Consider the following 21,887-nt stretch of genomic DNA (forward strand, 5'->3'; position numbering starts at 1 on the left):
TTCCTTCCTTCCTTCCTTCCTTCCTTCCTTCCTTCCTTCCTTCCTTCTTTTTCCTTATTGGTGACTGAACCCAGGATTTCACTCATGCTGTAGAAACACTCTTATCACTGCACTGTATTCTCAGTCTACAGCATTCTCTTCATATTCTTCCACCATATACAATTTCAGAATCTATTTTAAAAAACAAAAAACCTTCTTTTAACGCTTTGCAGATCTCACTGAATTATCCTTCACCTGTTGTTTTATTCCTGTTTTTTTTTTGTGTGTGGCGTTTGAGCACTGAACCCAGCCACCCATAGCCATTTATTTTACTCCTGAGCTCTGGAAGGTCTGGCAGAAATGGTCCTTGTGGCATCTCTTCATGTTTGTCAGTGTGTGTCTACCTCTTTACCAGCCGCTCTCAGAATACATGTATATATTCTTCATCTATCTATCTATCTATCTATCTATCTATCTATCTATCTATCTATCTATCTAACTATCTATCCATCCATCTACCTATTACAATTTATTCACTTTGTATCCTGGCAGTAGCACCCTCCCTTCTCTACTCTCAATCCCATCCACCCTTCTTCTTCTGCCCCTGTGCCCCTTCCTTAGTCCATTGAGGGGAGAACCTCCTCCCCTTCCATCTGACCCTAGCTTATCAGGTCTCATCAAGACTGGCTTCATCATCTTCCTCTGTGGCTTGGCAAGGCTGCACACCCCCTCCAGGAGGAGGTGATCAAAGAGCCAGCCACTGAGTTCCTGTCAGAGACAGCCCCTCCTTGTCTTACTAGGGAACCCACTTGGAAGCTGAGCAGTATATGTGTTTCCTCTGAGCATGGGTCTAGGTCCTCTCCATGCATGGTACTTGGAGTATTGGTCTCTGCAGGCCACACTGTGACCAGGTTTTTTGGTTCTGTTGGTCTCCTTTTGGAGCTCCTGTCCCCTCCAGGTCTTTATATCTCCCTTTTCTTCCATCTTCCATAAGGTTTTCTGCACTCTGCCCTAAGTTTGGCTATGAGTCTCAGTATCTCCTCCGATACCCTGATGGGTAGAGTCTTTCAGAGGGCCCTCTGTGGAAGGCTCCCTGTCTTATCCTACTTCCAATGTCTATCCTGTTTGCCCATCTGAGTGAGGTTTCAGCCTCTTCCTGAGGGTCCTCCTTGTTGTTTAGCTTCTTTAGGACTATAGATTTTAGTATGTTTATCCTATATTATATGGCTAATATCCACTTATAAGTGAGTATATATCATATGTGTCTTTCTCCTTCTGGGTTACCTTACTCAGGATGATCTTTTCTAGTTCCATCCATTTGCCTGCAAATTTCATGGTTTCCTTGTTTTTAATTGCTGAGTACTATTCCATTGTGTAAATGTACCACAATTTCTGTATCCATTCTTCAGTTGAGGAACATCTTGGTTGTTTCCAGATTCTAGTTATTATGAATAAAGTTGCTATGAACATAGTTGAGCAAGTGTTCTTGTTGTATGGTTGAGTATCCTTCAGATATATGCCCAGGAATGGTATGGCTGGATCTTGAGGTAGCACTATACCTAATTTTCTGAGAAAGAGCCTGCTTGATTTCCGAAGTGGTTGTACAAGGTTACAATCTCACCAGCAATGGAGGAGGGTTCCCCTTTCTCCACAACCTCTCCACCATGTGTCATCCCCTGAGTTTTTGATCTTAGCCATTCTGATGGGTGTGAGGTGGAATCTCAGGGTCATTTTGATTTGCATTTCCCTGAGAGCTAAGGATGTTGAACATTTCTTTAAGTGTTTCTCTGCCATTTGATATTCCTCTGCTGAGAATTCTCTGCTTAGCTCTGTACCCCATTTTTAAATTGGATTATTTTGTTTGTTGGCATTTAACTCCTTGAATTCTTCATATACTGTCCCTCCTATTGTTCATTGCTTCATATTTCTTCCCTTTCTTCAAAATATAATTACAAGTGCCATGAGATATGTGACCAGACAAAACATTTCTTCCCAAAGCTTCATGAAATACAGTCTGTAGGGGTTCTTAAGAAATATTAGGTTAATACATTTTATTTTTGATGGATATACACTTCTTTTTAATTGTTCAAGAGTCAGAATTTTTTCAACTCATTTCAACTCCACAAATAAAGTTGTTTTCTTCTCATTTTCATATGAATATGTGTATGTGTTTTTGTAGGTGCATGTATATGTTGGGGGCAGGGAGCATATGCAAATTTGTGCATATGTGTATGGAGGCCAGAGGTCAATCTCAGGCATTGCTCCTCAGGTATTGTCCCATCTTGTGTTTTGAGATGGAGTCTCAAAACTCAATAGTCTGGAGCTCACCAACTTAGTTAGGTGGGCTCCAAGCGAGCCTGGGAGATCTCCCTTTCCCTCCTCCCTGGCACTGAAACTGCCAGCAGCGCCACCATACCAGGCATTCTTTACACAGATTCTGGGGTTGGGAGTCATAGCCTCACGTTTGCATTGCAAGCGCTTCACTTGCTGGATCATTTTCTCAGCCCCAAGTTGGTTCTATATTGAGATCTAGGGGTTGGGAAGAAGAAGGAAGGAAGGAAGGAAGGAAGGAAGGAAGGAAGGAAGGAAGGAAGGAAGGAAGGAAGGGAGGGGAGAAGGGAGGAGAAAAGGAAGAAGAGAGAGCGGGACAGAGAAGCCACCACCATTTTGGTTCCTAGTTACCATGTATTCATGTAGGAGCATGGGGGAGCTGGAGTTGCTAAGTGTTGCACACACACACACACACACACACACACACACACACACACACTTGATCATGACAGATTTTAGACTAAAGCTGCTGCAGCAAGAGACAAAGACGTGGAGTAACTGCGGGGATTTCTGAGGAAAAGTAACTGGGCTGAAGCTGTAAAACTAAAATAGATTCCAACACTCTTCTAACACATCTCCTTGGGCCCATAAACCATGGCTTATGTTCTTGCTGCAATACAGTGGAAACTCAGCTGTACCTGAAATCATCATTTCAGGCCTGAAGTACTAAAATAAGCAATATTTCATTGGGCATTTTCTGATTTCTCATGGTTATTGCATTTTATTTGTTTATTTGGGATATGGGGAGCACATGTGTGGCACAGCACACAGATGGAGGTCAGAGGGCAGATTGCAGTGATTGAACTGTTTTTTTCTAATATTTGAGTCTCAGGAATTGAACTTGAACTTGGTCCACCAGGCTTGGCAGCAAGCTCCTTTATCCATTAACTCATCTGTCTAGTCCTGATTTTCATGTTTCACTTATTTACTTTTGAAGATGTGCGTGTGTGTGTGTGTATCTGTGTGTGTCTCTGTGTGTGTGTGTGTCTGTGTGACTGTATGCCACATGTGGATGGGTGGTATTGGTGCCAATTGAGGATACATTGGATCCCTAGAAGCTGGAGTTACAGGTGGTCGTAAGCTGCCCTAGAGTGGGTTCTGAGAATCAAACTTGAGTTTCTGGAAGAGCAGCGAGTGCTCTTAACTGCTATGCCATCTCTCTAACCTCAATTTTACTGCATTTTTAAAAGCAATTTTATTTCATCTCGTTTTTAGCAATTTAATTTTTTTCTGAGAATTTTATACAGTGTATTTTGGATTATATTCACCCTCCTTTCCCCAACTCTTCCCAGACCCACCCAAGTAAATTTGTGGCTTCTTCTTGTTCTTCTTCTCTTCCTTTTCTTCCTTTTCTTTTTTCTTCTTCCTTTTTCTAAATCTATCAATTCAAATTCATGCTGCCCATATACTCTTGGACATCTGGCCTTCCCCTGTTGTCGACCTACCAAGGGTTACACCCTTAAAGAAAACCGATTCTCTCTCAGCAACCGTCAGTTGTCAATAACTCCTGAACATTCAAAACTCAACATAACTATTTATCTCAAAAGCAAGAATCATCATTCAACACAATATTACATGTACCAAAGTTTAATCATTTAAAACTATACTGGACCAGAAATATCTACCAAAACAAGATACCTTTGTTGTTGTTATAGTTTTGTGTTTCTTGATACAGGGTTTCTCTGTGTAGCTGTGGCTGTCCTGGGCTTGCTTCATAGACCAGGCTGGCCTCGAACTCACAGAGATCCACTTGCCTCTGCCTCCCCAAGTGCTGGGTTCACAAGTATGCACCACTGAACCCAGAAGAAGGAGATACATTTTATTTAGAGTTATAAACTTCTGTTTAACAAAATTGTAAACTTATTAAGCCCATGTCCAAGGGCAAGTGCCATACTTTTAAGCCAAAGTCTTATATGAAAAATTGTAAAAATTTTTTTGATAACATGCAACTTCAACAACAGTATAGAAACAGAGTCAGTTCATTGTTCTGTCTCCGGAGTTTACAGTTTATTGGAGGACCAATGACTCTCACAACAACCTTCTGACTCAGCAGCAAAGACCATGTTATATTTATTATACTTTGGGAGTTCTGTGTTTCCCGGGCTAGCTATCAAATGTCAGTGTGAAGGCTGTGTGCAGGATGGATGTCTCTGGAATCCTGTAAGGGAAGGGCCAGAACTGGGTACCCAGGCTTCCGAAGGTCATCCTGGGTTAATGACCTGGTGAAGTAGAAGGGTAAATGACAAAGAAAGACCCAATTTGATAACATCTTTCTTTTTATGCCTTGTGTTTATAATTTGTAACACTGACCCATTCGAAAAAGATCTTAGCATGGGGTGTACCTATATGTGTGTGTACATATAGGTGTGTGCAAGTGTGTGCGTGTGTATCCATATACATGTGGAGATCAGAGGTCAATGTTGCATGCCTTTTTTCTTTCTCAATTGCTCTCTGCCTTACTTTTGAGGCAGGATCTCTCAGTGAACATGGAGCTCATCAGTTTGGCTAGACTGGCTCGCCAGTGAGTTCCAGGGCTCCTACTAACTTCACTTCCCCAGAGCTGGGATTTGAGGTATATAGCACCACAGCTGGCTTTTTAAGTGGCTGCTAGGGAATCTGAACTTGGCTTTTCATACTTGAGCGGCAAACACTTTCCTGGCTTCCCAGCCCCTAAGGGCAGTTTTGATCTGTGGAAATCTAGTTTACAGAACAGGCCACCCAAGCTCCCTGCAGATGTAGAGCAGCATAGAGTTTGAAATAACAAACAAAAAAGTGACTAAATTCTGCTCAAGGTTAGGCTACACTGAATAGCAAACTCAAATACTGTAGATATTACATAGGTACCAGCGCCTTCCATGGGTGTGTAAAAACCTTCACGCAAAACCCAGTGGCTTAAAGTAGCACCCATCTTGCATGATATTGGAGGCAAGGATTGGAGAAGAGGTCATCTCATGCTGTAGACAGGAGTCACTTAGAGCTATCTGTCTAGTAGAGCAGCTGACACGGAGGGTCAGAACAGTTTTCTCCCATGCCACGCTTGGCAAGGATGGCTGGAGATCTTACTGTGACCTCCGATGTCTCTGTGTGGCCTCTGAGGAACCTCAGACCTTAAAAAGGAACATTTCAGGACACCTGGGTAAAAGCCTTGGGCTTTGCTCTGGCCTGGCCTTGTAGTTCTCATATACAACTTCCAGTACGTTCTGCACATCATGCAAACCACCGATGTCCAGACTCAATGAGAAATGAAACTTCATCTTACAGAGGGAGGAGGAACAAAGGTTTTCATGGTTGGCAGTGAAAGTGTAATTCCATACAACATCCTGTATTGTGTGTGCTGGAGCTGGTCTTCACTGACTTTACTGAGAAGGTGTTGAAGGTGGGACCCCTTTTGACTCTCCCTTCTAGTGGTAGAATAAGGTAACACTGTTGTGGGGTACCATTCATGTTGAATTTTCGTTTGCTCGAGTGCATTTCCGAGCAATTGGTTTTGTTGTCAGAGGCTCATCAGTCATGCAGTGAAAGCCACAATGCCATTCAGGAAGTACCATCTTTCCATCCACACTCTAGAACGTGGTTTTGCCATTTACTTCACTGGTCTATACAGCCAATAACTGAAGCACACAGTGCTTACTGACCCTGTAACATTTATTTTCATCTCTGTCTTCCCCATTATTGTACTAACATTTACATCATTTGCCATGAAGAAAATCTGTAAGTAGCCAAGGAGGCAACCATGGCCAGTGGGCTGCTCCTGTCTGCACCTCAGGACATGGATCAACTCAATTACCCTTTTATTATTTTGTTGTTGTTGTACTAACATAGGTATAATGATGCTGTCTTAGCTCTTTTTCAGAATATGGTTCAGTGTCATTGCTTATATCAACTACCAGTACAGCCATCTCCAGAACACTTTGCTAAGTGGAAACTCTGTACCATTAATAAACCGCAGTTCCTTTTCTTGACCACATTAGCTATTGCATGTAGCAGCTTCATATAGTACTTGTCTTCCTGTGTCCAGTGTTTTCCATTAGCATAATGGCTTCAAGTGTTACTCTTATTGAAGGGCATGGCGGGATGGCCTTTCTTTTTCAGGGTGCGTAGATTATAGTTTATCATATACTGTATTTTATCAGTTCATCTGTTGATGGACACGGGCTGCTTCTACCTTGTTATCAACTACACTCCTCTAAATATGGGGGAAACGAATGGCAGCCATTTTTAATCTAGAGAGTACAGGACATACATGAGTAAAACAGGATTGAAACAAGAAAAACCATGCTAAAAGATCTGGAAACGTAGCTACTGGCAGCCTCAGAGCCAGTGAGGCATGTGAGATTGACAAGGCCTGTGGTGAATGGAACGTGGACGTGGTCTAGAAGCTGAATCAGAAGAGGCAGCCTCTATCACTGCTGGTAGATAATAGTCCTATGTACAGATGCCAGACAGAGATGCCCTCAATTTCTCAGCCATTAAATATCTTCTAAACTTGAGCATTTTAAACTATTATGAATAAAATAATGGAACATCTCCTCCTAAAACATACTAATCGGCAAAGTTGTTTGACTAATTAATATCAGGTTAAACTGTTTTAATGGTAGCCACCAGGACTAGCAAACTATATGAGAACAGTAAATGTTTAAATTCTCTGTTATAGCAACGTAACTCCTTCTCTTCTCTGCTATTATATTAGCACCAAAGCATCCCCGGACTTTCTGTAAATGAATGGATTTGTGGCTGTGTTCCACTAAGCATTCATGTGCGGGAGTGGGTGATCTAGCGACCACAGACACCCATCCATGTAGATGAGTCACAGGGCAGAGGCCCCTGAAAGGAGTTTGAAAGACGACGAAATTAAACACAAAGGATGAATGGATAGTATTGAGCTCGGCGGTGAGAATGCAATGCACTGGTGAAAATGGAAGGCAATACAACTATTTACATGCATGGATATTTTATCTTCGTGCATGTCTGTGTGCCTGAGGTGGACAGGAGAGGGTGTTGGAACCCCTGGGACTAGAGTAACATAAGGTTTTGAGCTTCCATATGGGTGCTGGAAATTGATCCTGGATCCTCTGGAAGAGCAGGCAGTGTTCTTAACTACTGAGCTATCTCTCTAGCCCTGAGATTTGATCAGTATTTTTAAAAAAATATTATTTCTTTTTGATTATGTGTGTATGCATGTGAGTGCTCATGGAAGCCAGAGGTATCAGATACCCCTGGATCTTGCACTGCAAGTGGCTGTTTGATGCCTGATGTAGGTGCTGAGGCATGAACCTGGGTCCCTTGGAAGAGGGCTAAGCACTCCTAACCAGCGTGTCCTCAACTTGAAAAGCTTTTGAGACACAGATCAAATTTTAATTAAAGTTATTTTTTTTAGTTAGTTCACAGGACTTGTTTTATTTTCACGGATTCCTCTTTTTTTTCTAGAAAAAAAAAAAGGAATCAGAGTAGAACTGGGTACAATGTATCTTTTAGATAATTTTTTCACAAACTCTCAAGAACACTGCTGTGAACAGTTTTTGCCCATGCCTTCAGATTTGCAGAGAACAGAATATATTTAATCATGTTTAATTTAGTAAGAAAACCTGTTCCCAGCAACAATAGAGATCAAAATGAACACTTCATCTCAATTCGTAATTTACTCTGGGGTTCTTGCTTTAACAGACGGTGAGACACAGATTGTAAGTTTCATGAACGTGACAGGCTATCACACGGTTGAGACCACCATCACTGCCATCTGTCTTCAGCTAATTCTCATTTTTATAAAATGCACTAAAGATCCCTAATAAGATCATTTAACAGAAGCATTTTGTTAAACTACATCTGGAATCTCTTTTGGAGCCAAAGCACTTCTGGGGAGAGAGACCAGATTGTCATACACGAGTGTTGCGCAATGCAATTGTTTCAGAGTTGGGGCGTGATCTCTTGAACACCAAGGCCGCATTCCTGACTTTTAGCTTACTGTTAGGCTCCATGGATTTCACAAGTGGATGTGATTTTAGTGGCTTATTCGAGCCATCTCCATTCACAGATTCAGGGAGATACTGCAAGTTACTTTAAAACTTCTAGAATGTGAGTGCTCATCCTTCTTCAGCAGCCTGTTGAGAGAGACGGTTCCAAGCTCCTGGTTCTGTGGGGTTGGAGTGAGGCCAGAGGACTTGTCTTTCTGAAAGGTTCTTAGCGACACTGCTGGTGAGGGGACCACACCTTAGGAATCACCCTTTTTAGCCCTTAGTGTGGGAAACACGATAACTTTTTATTAGCAAAGCTCACTGTGAACAAATTGAAATGCATATCATACAAATATTAATTTCCCTCAAACAACAGAATAAATTCCAACAGGATTCTGTAAATGTCTTATTGTATTTGATGAATTGTTTTCTGCTGTAATTTAAAAAATTTTTAATTGTCTTTATATTTGAGTGAGTACAGTGTTTAGTTGACAACGGGCATGGATGGCCAAGCCCTTGTTTTACCCTCTTTACTCAGTTACCTTCCACAGTGTAGGTCATCAGGGTTTTCTGCACACTTTCAGGGGCATCTGGATCATAGTTTTTATACAAGCGGAAATCTAACAACACATGCTCCTGTATACGCCTTAACAATGTAACTTTGAGGTGTACAAACTCAGCCACCTCTGTCTCTCTATCCCCTCCCTCCCCTCCTTCTCCACCCCTCCCATCTTTGCTGGCCTTCGGCTTTAACTTGGGGTCCTCCTAACTCCATCTGCTCAGGTGTAGGAAGGCACCTACAGAACCACAATTAAAACTCCTTGGACCAAACTGGGGAATTTTTCTTCTTTCAGTAAAAATTACTTCAAATGTGCTTCATTTCCCCTGCACTTGGTGCTGGCTTAGTAGAACTTCACTTCCAGCCTGCATCCCATCTGTCCCAGAGAGACACACAGTATCCTTCACAACTTCCTGTTTAGTTGTCAGTTTTTTTTTTCAGACACTAAAAACTGGAAGTGCTTTTTTGTTTTGTTTTGTTTTATTATTTTTCCATCAGAAGCTGATAAAAAGATGAGTATTGTTGACGCCCTTGTATGGAGCACGCCCAAGTTTTCTTTTCCTGTCTGTTGTTTGGCTCAGATCCTTGTTGCCCACCCATCTGTGGGCGTTTGAGTATATTGCCTTTGCACGCACTGTAAGCCTCTGGAGGCACCCAAATGGCCAGGCCCCCACCCTGAGGACTTCTATCCACGCAACAGCACACTCTAACTACCTTAATGGCTGGATCCAGCCACTGCTCCATAGAGTTAAAAAGCCTACACTCTGGACTCGAAATACCACCAACTCCCACTGTGGAAATCTCCTTCCTAGAAATATCCTCTCCTCAGCCCCCAAGAAATCCTATATAAATACTGTCTTTTGCTCAGTTCTATGCTGCTTCTTGAAACCCAAGGCAGCCAGCTACCCCCACCCCCGGTTTCTTCCCTCCCAACAAATCTTTTGTGTGAGGTTTGTTGTACACTGTGACTCTGCGGTATCCCTTGGCTCCAGACTGCCAGGACACCTATAAATTATCACGTGAGGTTTTTGTTCTTTTATGTTTGTTTGCTTGTTTCTTGTTCTGATGATTTTGAGCAGCGGGAGCCCATGCAACAGCTCCTTTAGAAGGAGTGCGGTACTCACCAACTCACTTTCTTATCATGGGGCCAATATGCTTGACAATGACATGACAATGACAATTTACTCTAGGTTTTGAAAGAAACCAAGTGGACGAGGGCTGAATTGTCCAAGTTTTGTTTAACAAAAAAAAGTATGTTCTTCCCAGAGTAAGGCAGGTCCACTCAGGGCTCACTGACGGCCTGCACTGCCCAGCCTCCCTCCCAGAGCTGTGGTCTAGCCCCTCAGCAGGACACCACTAAAGACACAAGCAGTGCACTGACAGTGGCCTTCCTACCCTGGTGCTGTGGAGACAGGAGCAGACAAAATGGCTGCTCCTCTCAGAGCCTCCTCAGAAGGAGCTGTCCATGGTGAACACTCCTGCCTCAGCCTCCTGCCATCATGGGAGCTGACAGCATTTCTTGCCTCAAAGGCCTACTGCCTCCATGATGATGACAACCTTTCCTGCTTCTGCCTATGGCTGCCATGAGAGCTGCCCAAAATGGCAGCACCTCCTCTCCAGTCTCTTCTGGCTATTCATGCTGCAGGGAAAGGCTTCCCTGCCATGGACTCCCTTTGTAAATTTTTAAAACTTTGTATACTTCATAAACTTTGTAACCCCTCAAGGCAGAAAGCAGCCAGATTCCTGCCCAAGGAGCTTCAGCAACCCTGATCCTCTCCCAGACCTCTGTAACTGTCATAAAGATCATTTCCAGCCCCTTAATAGGACTCACCCCAGGTGATGCTAATTGGAGTTGAAAAGTCTGGACAAACACCCACCAATCCCCGAAAAGGAAAGCCCACCCATCCTTGAGCTCCCCAACCTCAGGACTTGAAATCTCACTAATCCTCACTCTGGAAATTCCTGCCCTATAATGCTCTGCCCCCTAAGAAATCCTATATAAATGCTGTGTCTGCCCAGTTCCCTGCTACCTTCTCCCAGGAGCAGAGACAGCCACTCCTAGATTCATCCCTCCTCTCCTGGATTCATCTCTCCAATAAAACTGTTTTAAGAAATTTACTGCTTGCTATGACTCTCTCATGGGAAGAAGCAAGGAAGAAAATAATGAAGAGAAGAAGAGAAGATGGCTGCAAAGTGGGGCTGAGGCTCCTAAGCCCCTCAGCTCATCTGGGGTTGGAGCTGTTGTGGGAGCTACAATGCCCCTGCTGAGAAGGCTTCCTCTCAGAGCTGTATGGTTCCCGGGCTCCCATGCCTCAGGATACCCTTTCACTGGGACACTGTCCCACCTCCGAGCTGTGTGGTCCTAGGATTTTTTCACTGGAGATACTTTCCCCCCTCAGTGCTGTGTGATTCCTGGGATTCTGAGTCCCAGAATACCCTTCCATCTGAGTACCAGGAAGGCCCATTACAACACTCTGGACCAAGGACCAGCTGGGAGATTTGAGGATGAAAATATTTCCCTATAGATGGTCTCAATAATGGTGGCATGTGCAAGCTCCAGGCAACTGGGATTGGGTTCAAGTCCCATTTCTGTGTTTGGAGGGTCACCACCCCCCTGTGCCATCACTAAGTGTGACTTGCTACTGCCATCTATAAAGTGAGAAATATGTTGATTCCAAGATCACATGGGGTTACTGTCTCTTGTCTGTCTGCTCGGACAGTCATAATAAAATACCACAATTTGGGTGGCCTTGGCAAGTAAGAATGGTCAGATAAGATGGTAAGGATGAAGGATCTGTGTTAATGTAAGAAGTACTGGAGTGCTCTCTTTCTCTTTTTCATCTCTCTCTCTCTCTCTCTCTCTCTCCATACACACATGCACGCACACTGAAAATTTCATACATATGTACACACATCATGAACTTCGCTATTTACAAGCTGGGATGGGAGCACTGAACAAAAACTGAGCCCCAGAAGACTTTTATTGTAGACTTTCTGCTGTCACCGTCACTCACATCCAGCTGAATAGGGCTTCAACATCTGGATTGGGGGGTGGGGCAGCGGCAGCAATGCAATCAGCCCGTAATATGGTCAGTTGCTCAATCAATTCCTAGAGTTAGGGCATCAGGGTTAGTAGTACATGTTCTCATGAAGGCTTCTTATTTATGGGGTTTCCTTCCTTATGGGGTTTCTCTTACCGGCTGTTACCAGATATAGCTAAAAGAAAACCAAACTTTAAAAAAGAGAACAGTTTTCAAGCTTGCACACCAGCTATACTGCCCTTATAAGAAGATGGCTCAGCAGATGAAGGGGTTTTCCTCCAAGCCTGCTGACGTGAGTTCAAACCCCGGGATCCACATGATGGAAGCGGAGAACCAACTTTTACAAGTTGTCCTCTGACCCCCACCTGTGTGATGACATGCGTGCCAGTGTACATATACACATGAAATAAATAATATACTTTTGTGATAAATGTAATTATCACAGACTTAAGATTTTACCCCCTAGGTTTCACATTAGTTCATTACTAATTTATATAATGACTAATTTCAATCATGGAGCTGTGATACAGGTAGGGAAGCCCTTGACTACAGTTTTCTCTGAATGGCTATGGAAAGAAACCTGAAAATCTGGGCATTCTGGTGGGCACATGCCAAAGTTGTGATCAACTAAGTGATCCTGCATTGTTATCTAAAGGTTGTAGCAGAAATAATCTATATTTAAGCATACCTCTAAAATGTCAACAATTTACAGAGCTATTTAATTCTATTTAATTAATACATCTTTTTGTGAGACTGGAAACCACTGTATTCTATTAAGTTCAGTTTTGAGGAGTTGGCTCTACATCATGAATTGACTATTCAATAAAAGTTGTTTTTACAAGTGAAATGAGTTAAAATGGAGAATTAAAGACAAGATATAGAAAGGGCATAGGACTCAAATCCCACTGGTTCTCAAGTTGGAGATTGTTTCCCATGTGGGAAAAGACTCAAACTTACCTCAAGTGTTTGTCTCCATTTTCATGAATCACTGAGAAGACCATGCATCTTAACTCCCACAGAAAACCAAGCCCTTGATGGCAGAGTTCTCGGTGAAGTCTACCATCATTTCTCGCTATGCCTTCACCACAGTTTCCTGCAGAATGCTCAACAGAGCTTCCGAAGACCAGGATGCTGAGTTCCAGATGCAGATTCCAGAATCAGCTTTCATCACCAACTTCACCATGTAAGTGATACAGTGGTAAGAGACCACAGGGTTGTCTGTGGACTGTCAAGGTGAACACAAGAGGGTATGAGGTGCCCATTAACTATGAGAACTCATGTCCTATAGGTGGTCGAAGAATCAGAAGATTGCCTACCTGCTTTCCTTCCTTTCTGTCTCCTCCCTTTTCCTCCTTCCTCTCCCCCTTAATTTCCTAGCTTCTTGCTTGCTTTACTTTCTTCTTAACTTCTTTCCTAACATCTTTAATTCCCTCCCTTTCCTTACTCCCTCCTTCTCTCTCTCCTCTCATCTATTTTCTTCTGTCATTCATTCTTTTCTTCTTCATATTATAATTTCCTCCTTCCCCCCTTTCTTCTCTCTATCCTTCATGTCCACTCTAGAGCAGGCACTCTTTGAGAGGATTGGTATAATAAAGGAGAATATTTCTCTGTTCCAAACATTCCAGTGAAAGAGAAATAGTCGATAATTAAGTAAATGAATTAGTAAATGAGATTATTTTTTACAGCAGTGAACTCTATGGTATAAAGATTGAGAAAAGATTTTGTTTGTGGTTTTTGAGATGAAGTCTTACTATGTAGACCAGGCTAGCTTTGAACTCATCATACCTCATGCCCCAGCCTCCTGAGAACTAGTACTATGATTATTATTATCATGGCTGGCAAGAAGGACTCCTTTGTGAAGGGTGTTCAGGGAAGTAGCTTAGAAAGAACTATGATTAATTTGAGACCTAAACAGTGAGATAGTTTGAAACCTTTGAGATTAGAGTAACTAGATTTCTTTTTCTTCTGGTCCAAGAGGTAAAGGGTTATAACCATGGCAGATATTTTGTGTATGATTTTTGATCTGGGAAATGTACAAGCTGCTTAGTTCCCTGTGGGACTTTGAGATCTTGGGGTTTACTCCTATGGAATTATGGAGGTACCATAATTATGATTTGGGGTGTTGCCCTTTGGTCTTGATGAAAATAGTTTTTCAGTGGAATGAATGCTCCAAGGCTAGTGCTGAGACATGAATGCATTTTATCTCCATACCCAACGGGCACATACAAATATTTTCTGGGGTTGTCATGGCTCTGAGGTCTGTGCTGGAGTTTTTCTTGGAGCTGGTAATACAACTGTGTCTTGCGTTTTAGGCTTATAGGAGACAACGTCTATCAGAGTGAAATTACAGAGAAAGAAAAGAAAAGCGCTAATAGGATAAAAGAAAAAAGAAACAAAACCACAGATGATAATGAGTAAGTACCAGCTAATTAAGTTAATTAAGCAACTAGGATCCAATTAAAGAAAGCATTATATCCTTTATGTCTTTGTCTATCTGTTCTCTTCCCCAAATATTTTTCATTTTAATCAAAATGATTAATATACATAATTAAAATACAGCAGCAAGCACTTATAATAACAAGGAAGGCCTACTGTGCCTACACCTCAGTCTTACTTTCTGGAATATTTATTTCTGAAAATTTTGTACTGTTGTCTTTATAGTTATTTCCTTAACTCTATGGTTTCTCTTGATTTTTTTTTGAAAGGAATAAAACATTATCCACAGACTCTGCTGGGAAGAAAATTTATAATACTTCTCTTTTAAAGCCTAAACTTCATAATGTCAATTTCTTTCTCTATTAGTAGACTAGCCTAGGCTATCTCATACATCTTAAATTATGACATTCTCTTCTACCCTTCCCTCTGCCTCTTTGTAATTGTAGTGCCCACTGTTCGTCATATATAACTTATTTTTTTTTGCATTGTCAAACTTATTAACATATATAATGCAGCCTGAAATGAATTTGCATTCCTCTAGACTAATAAACAACCTATACTATTATGTATGTGGACAGGTGTGTGCATACACATTTATGGGTGAGTGGAGTATGTGTGTGTCTGTGTGTGTGTGCACTCACTTGTGTGTGCAGGCCAGAGGATGACTTCAGATACCCTCATCTACCACTCTCTACTGTAGTTTTCTGAGAAAGGTTTTCTCACTGAACCTTGCTTGTTGTTTTGGTTAGAAGGGTTGGCCAGTGAGAGATCACAGTGACTCCTGTCTCCCCAGCCCCATATTAGAACTTCAGGTGATCCTGGTCTGCCCTGGCTTTCCATCCATACCAGGGATCTGAATCCAAGTCCTCATGTTTGTTTAGCAAGCACTTTACCCCCGAACCATCTTTCCAGTCCCAGCATCTCCCTTGTAATATTGATGTTGGTTGGTGCTCTGTAGTACACAAAGATTTTACTTCCCCCTCTACCAGCCTAATTGGAAGGTTTATTTTCCATCTGCAGAAAAGTCATTTTAATATCAAGACAAAAGGTTGTGTATTTGTAAACCTGATTTTGTTCATTCTTAAAAGGATAGGTTTAGGGAAAACTAGTTTTCAAAAATGATAGAACTTGGTAGTCTGAAATGCCATCAGTGAGAATGGAAGAGCTCCTTCTGTGTGGAAGACCTGAGTCTTGGGTTCACTCTGATTCTGAAAAGCAAACCAAACTTAGACTGCCAGATAAAGGGTTTTCAGATAAGGACAAACTGCTCCCAACATTACAGTTCCCAAGGACACAGGACCTTGAGGCATTTCAGTTAAGGTGACATTGATGGCTTTACACACATCCCTGATTGCTCTGAGCCTGTTCAGACAATTCTTCACTGAACTTTTACCCACCCTTTCTCTTCCCCAAATCCTGTGGCCCCATCTCTTTGTTTGGTGAGACCCTGCCTAGGGCCCCTGGCACCATTTAATTTAGTTGGACCATAAGTCCTGGACTTTCTAATTGCTTTTCTTTTTCCTTAGGAGATAGAATTTAACTTTGCCACTGTTAACATCTACTAAGACACATAGTTTGTTTGAAATGATAACAAAATGAAGAATTACAACTGAGCTTCTGCATGAAATGACATCCAATTACCCTGGATGCCTGACCAACATCAACTACACGATAAATGAAAGATCAGGATAAATTCTGATTTTGTAGCTGTTAAAACAATGCTGGGTCCTGTCCATGCAATATACGACTTTTGCTTTGTAGATTTGCTATAAAATATTTATTCTGCAATCACCCTTTTGTTCTGAGTTGATTTTGTTATTTTTTTTTTGATTCTACATCTTCCTCCTCTATAATGATCTTACCGTTGTTGAAAGTATATTCTGAAGAAACTTTCTCAGCATGAGCACATGCTGAGCAAATTTTCTGTGTGTGGAATTTAAGATAAAAATAGCTTTCCTTCTGAACTTTGAGTTCTTCCTCCAATGTCTTGTGTAACTAAATCTGGTTTCACTAATGAATGTGATCTAAAAATTCTCATGTTTCCCCATCAGATGTTCTGATGTTTTACTCTAACGGGCTTTGCTGTAGGTTCTTTTCCATTTGATTTGCCTAGTGTGGAGCGAAACCTTTCTGACTTAGTACTTGCATCTCTTTCCAGTTTTCAGAGGGAGTACAGTGAGCCAACTAGCTTAGGGAGGCATTTGTATGTGGACTGGAATGGTCTCCCTGTTTGGTGCCTTTTCCAGTGTATCTTCCCGAATTCAGAGCTTGTAGTCTTGCTGAGTGTCCTCCATACACTCGGAGTCTCTTCTTCCTGCAGCTTCTTTCAGAATGTAGTAGGCTGTAGAATTCTTATTTAATGGATTTCCACCCGCCTCCACCTACACACACACACACACACACACACACACACACACACACACACACACGCCCCACAAGTTTTCTTGGAATGTTCTTGAATGTCTTAACTACTGTGGGTGTTCTGCACTTCAAATCAGACTTGAACCTCAAGTCCTAGAAACATTTGCAATAGTTAATAGTTTTATAACTTTTACAGTCATTGTGTTTATTTCCTGATAAACATAATTCCAAGCTGCAAAAATGCAATGTAAATTAGCAATTTTAGAATTATGTAAAATGGCAGCTTTTTTTTGGGGGGGGGCAACACCTGTAATGGGGAAAAAGCTATTCACATCTTGACCAAGCTCACACTTGTAGCAGCTCACCTCCTAATGGACACTCCTTATCAGATCCTTGGGTCTGTCTCAGCAGAGTTAAGGATATGTAATTCTCTCCTACTCAATATTCTTTGGCCTTTGGTAGGTTGCAAGCAAACCCGACAGAAGCAGCTGGAGAGAGGAAAGTTTTATTTTGGCTCATGGTTTCAGAGGGTCTTATCCACCATGGTGGTGGTTGCCTTTCAGACTGTGCGATAGGAGTTTGTGGTGGGGCTTCCCACATGGCAGCGCTGAAGCTGGGCTGAGCTGTTATCTTTCAGGACCTTTCATTGGTGACCTACTTACTCTAGCTAAGCTCAAAGGTTCCACAACTCCTCAAAACAGTGTCATTGTCTGGTGACCAAGTACCTGACACGGGAGCCTGAGAAGGATGGGCACTTCAGGTCAAACCATGACAGTAGCCTTCCTTACTCCAGCGTAGGTCTATACTGCTTCCAAATTTAAAATTAATTTTCATTTTTCTTTTTTTTTCCCCTTTTTTATGATACTCAGACCAAACCTGAGGGCTTCCTGCTCTCCAGACAAGCACTCTACCACTGAAGAACACTGATAGCTCGCATTTTTCTTAGCACTCTCACCTGGCTAGGCCCAACAGTCTGCTTGGCGAGTATGGCAGGTATCCAGGCACGAACCAGGCTTTCCCTCCCCGGAGCTCACCTGTGGTCCATTTTGTACTTCCTCACAGGGAGAAGGGGACTGACGTCTTCAGAGCCTCTTTGGTGATTCCCAGCAAGGACAAGGCTGCCTTCCTCCTCAGTTACGAAGAGCTCCTGCAGAGGAGGCTGGGCAAATATGAGCACACCATCAGCGTGCGCCCCCAGCAGCTGGTGGGGAGGCTGACTGTGGAGGTAAACATTCTGGAAAGGTCAGGCCTCACATCCTTGGAAGTGCTGCCTCTTCACAACAGCAGGAAAAGGGGCAGCGGGAAGGCAGAAGGTGAGTCAGAGTCACACCTACTAAGGGTGCTCAAAGCTGGGACTCCGGTTTCAGGCTCCACATCTGCAAAGGGTTTGCATGTTAATGAGAATTGGAAGCAAACACAAAGCTTTAAATATTTTCTTTAAAGACCCAGATTCCATCAAGAGATGGAATAAGCAATTAAGTTTTTTGACACTGTAACTCCACTATGAGGAACTGACTGTACGTGAAATTTCAAAAATATTGAGAATATTATATTCAGGAAGTGTTTATCAGACAAATCCTCCTATCAGTCTAAATATTTAATGATATAGGAGCAATTAGGAATATTCAAAGATATAAAGTAATTTAGCATGTGATGGCGAAAAAAACAAAACATATCAGCATGAATAATAATAAATACGTCAAATACACTAGGAGACTAGAAAGTTATATAAAACAATGATTTCATATTAAGAGCATAAGGCTATGGGTGGATTTTATAAAAATGTATCTGTTTTTAGTGTTGAATGGGCGTGAACCCAAGGCTTTCAAAATGTTAATTAACTACAAGAAAACCCAGAGAGCCAATCAACCTGGGCTCCCAGTGGCTCCCAGAGACTGAGTGGCCAACCAGGGAGTTTTCATGGGCCTAACCTAGGCTCTGCACATTTATATAGCTGGGACTTCTAATCATGTGAGCAGGAGCTGTCTTTAACTCCGTTGCTGGATTTTGGGACCTTTTCTCCCTACTGGGTTGTCTTGTCTAGCCTTATTAGGAGAGGAGGTGCCTAGTCTTACTGCAACTTGGTATATCATTTCTGGTAGATATTCATGGGAGACCTGATCTTTTCTGAAGATGAGGATCTTTTCTGTGGATGAGGGTGGGAAAGAAAGGAGGTAGGGCCTGAGAGGAGAGGGGGGAAGGGAAAATTGCAGTTTGGATGTAAAAAAAAAAAGTTAAAAAAAAGAAATGTTTATTCAATGTAAAAAATCGCAGTCAAGAGCTCTGCCATTGAGCTATTCTCCTAGCTGCGCCCCATCCCAACCTTCTTTTAAATATTCAACAATCTTACAGTCTTTCCATGTAAAGAAAAATGTGCTTGGAGACAGCCCGGCATCTCTCACCTATAATCTCAGCTGCTTGGGAGGGTGAAGTAGGAGATTTGAAAACTTAACCTGACCTATACAGGCTACACTGGACAACACAGTGAGACTTTCAAAGTGAAGAGGCAGAGGGCAGCGATAGCCCAGAGAAACAGGTCCTAGTGTGATTCAAATGGGGTCCAAGGCTCAATACTCAGTACTTAAAAAACTCTGATTTATAGATGATCTAAAACAGACATTTTTAAGTAGTAGAAGAAAAATTCAGGTTTTTTTTTTTTTGAAACAACATTTAACTTACTGAAGTGATTATGAAAGATTTAAGGTGGTATGTTAAAAACCCTACCACTGTAGAAGCCCCATCTACAGTATATATATTTATGTATATATTTTCCTTTCATTGAAAATAGATTTTTTTCTCCCTCATAATAAATCTCGATTATAGTTTTCCCTTCCTCTACTCCTCCCAGGTCGTTCCTCCCATCCAGACCCACTCTCTTGCTAGCTCTCATCACAAAACAAACAGGCTTCTATGGGATAGCAATAAAATATAATATAATGAGACAAAACGAAAACTTACACGTTAGAATTGGATAAAACACAAACATAAGGAAAAGAGCCCAAGAGACTTAAGTTTTAAGAAACAGAGAGCCACATATTCCTACATTCAGGGATAAAAGAGGTCTATTTTTAATCAGCATTTTTCCAAGTAATAGTTTGTATTGAATGCTTACATGTGTCTGTCTCTGTGCTTAGCACGAGAACAACTGAATGTCAGACCCAATCAAATAATAAGATAACCATATTCAAACATCACACCAAGGCTGGAGTGACAAAATTTCAGGCAACTGTGACCTTGAGAACAAGGGAAAGGTAACTGCACAGGCAAAAGTACAGAATCTGAATTAAGTGCCTGTGTCTGCCAGGAGGGTCCAGAGCAGACACGTGCCAACAACAGAAACTGACCTTGACCTAACTTGCTGTCAAGGTGCGTGACCTTGACCAAGAAACACAGGAAACACAACCCTTCACTCTCATGTCCTGTGGGAGGTAATTACGTGGCTCATAAATTTTTGTTTCGCTGTTGGTATAAACTGGAAGGAAATTATTGCAATGGCATCAAACAGAGCTCCCGCGTCCGTGTGGCAGGCGCAGAGGCTGTCCCAGGGTGACTGTGCAGCACCGTTTTCCAGAATCCTTCGGTGCAGAGTGAGAGCTGAATAATTACGGTTCTATTATTATCATTATTTATGCTGCTTATATTTATTCTTTTCCTCTAGGAATCACAAAACGTATTAGTGCCTTTATAGGTAGGTCTGTCTCCGATCAACCTCTGTCTCTTTGCAGGATCTAATTTAATGCCTCTTAAACATTACATACCAGCAGTACAGCAGCTTTGAATTAGAGGATAAAAGCAAAGACACACAGAGAATGGAGAATGCTTTCAAGTTTAATATCTCACTAATATTCACTTTAGGGGGAAACTTCTGTAGCCTTAACTGTGGAGAAGATGTATTATCCAGAGGAAGAAGGTTCCCAGAATTGGCAGGATCTTCTAGTCCGTGACGCTTGTGTGCAGTGTGCCTGCCATGAATACACAGGGTCAGTGAATGTGTTCTTAGGATGAACTGGAGGAAACTGAAGTGCATGCTTTGCTTCATTTTCAAAGCCTCTGTAGTGCCTCAGACACGAAGTTGTGTGGCTGTCAATCAAACCATTGCTTATTTTTATATTTGGGGTTTGTTAGTATCTCCAAGGAATGTTTCCAGGCCGGTTTATTTTTCAGAGGACTGATTTCCAAGCTCTTTGTAGTAAAGCAGATCCTCAGTCTTCCAGAACATGGAGCTTTCACAGGGGTGTCCTACAGCCCAGTGCAGGGGTCAGACTTGCTCACTGCCATTCCCTGTTGGCTTTTCCAGCTCAGCTGTTGTTGTTCCTGAGAATGTTGACCCCATCAGCAAGGAGAACAGGATGTTGTGGTTTTGTCTGGACACCCTTGTGTGTTTCCAAAATAAATCCAGGGTAGAGATCAAACTAGATTCAGGTTTGCACCAGCACATGAGCTGGGACTGAGAGAACACAACCCAAGGCCGGGTGTTCATTTCTCAGTTAGACCATCTGTGATTAAGAAATCACATACCTGCAATTTATCTAAATGAGTCTCTAACCTATGGCTTCATTTCATCTTTTTAAAAAAAATTAATTTATTTATGCTTTAGATTAGGACACAAATCGCTGTTTATCATGGCATCTTCATATACATGTGTCATTAGACTTCATTCTCATTTATTCCTTTCTCCCTTCTCCATCATACCCCTCCCTCCTTCAAGCTAGTCTCCCTTTCTCCTTCCTTCCCAAAAGTATTCTATTGCTCTCTGTACTTTGTGGCTTTGTTAGGATCTCTTTCTTCCATCCCATGATTCTGTAAGACCTGGGGTCTCACAGCTCAGGAGTTCAAGATCGCGCCCTTCTCAGAAACTCTCCCAGACCACGACTCATTGCAAAAGCAAGAGGTTTATTAACCATTGTGCAATGGGGTCACCCCTGCTGGTCAGCAAAGAGTGGCACCCAGAGACAAAGGCCTTTAGGTTTTTAAAAGAAAAATTGCAGGAAATTTGAAGTTGCAGTCTTGGCAATTTAGGATTGGATGAGCTATAAAGTAAGATAATTGGTTAGTCTTAGGTGCTCAAACTTGGCCAGTCCTGCCAAGTGTGGATGCAGCTGCAATTTAAGGTGGGGGTGGTTAGCTCATCCTTGAAGATTAGGGGTGCAGTGCAGACTTTTGGCTGCAGGTCAAAAGCTACTCAGAAGAAGTCTGGGTTCGTTGCTAAGAAACACTATCTCAAAGACA

At 42.0% G+C, this 21,887-nt stretch overlaps 1 protein-coding gene across 1 annotated transcript in view; it reads left to right on the forward strand.

Annotated features, from left to right (window-relative positions):
* Itih5 (inter-alpha-trypsin inhibitor heavy chain 5) overlaps window positions 1–21,887 on the forward strand; it is a 92,583-nt gene that overhangs the window by 16,803 nt on the left and 53,893 nt on the right. Inside the window, exons 3-5 of the mRNA XM_055593832.1 lie at window positions 12,881–13,044; window positions 14,174–14,275; window positions 17,721–17,971. Of these exons, the coding sequence (XP_055449807.1) occupies window positions 12,881–13,044; window positions 14,174–14,275; window positions 17,721–17,971 (517 nt within the window). The remainder of the gene's footprint in view (window positions 1–12,880; window positions 13,045–14,173; window positions 14,276–17,720; window positions 17,972–21,887) is intronic.

This window comes from Psammomys obesus, unplaced genomic scaffold, assembly GCF_907164565.1.
Source record: "Psammomys obesus unplaced genomic scaffold, mPsaObe1.curated_primary_1811, whole genome shotgun sequence".
NCBI lineage: Eukaryota > Metazoa > Chordata > Mammalia > Rodentia > Muridae > Psammomys > Psammomys obesus.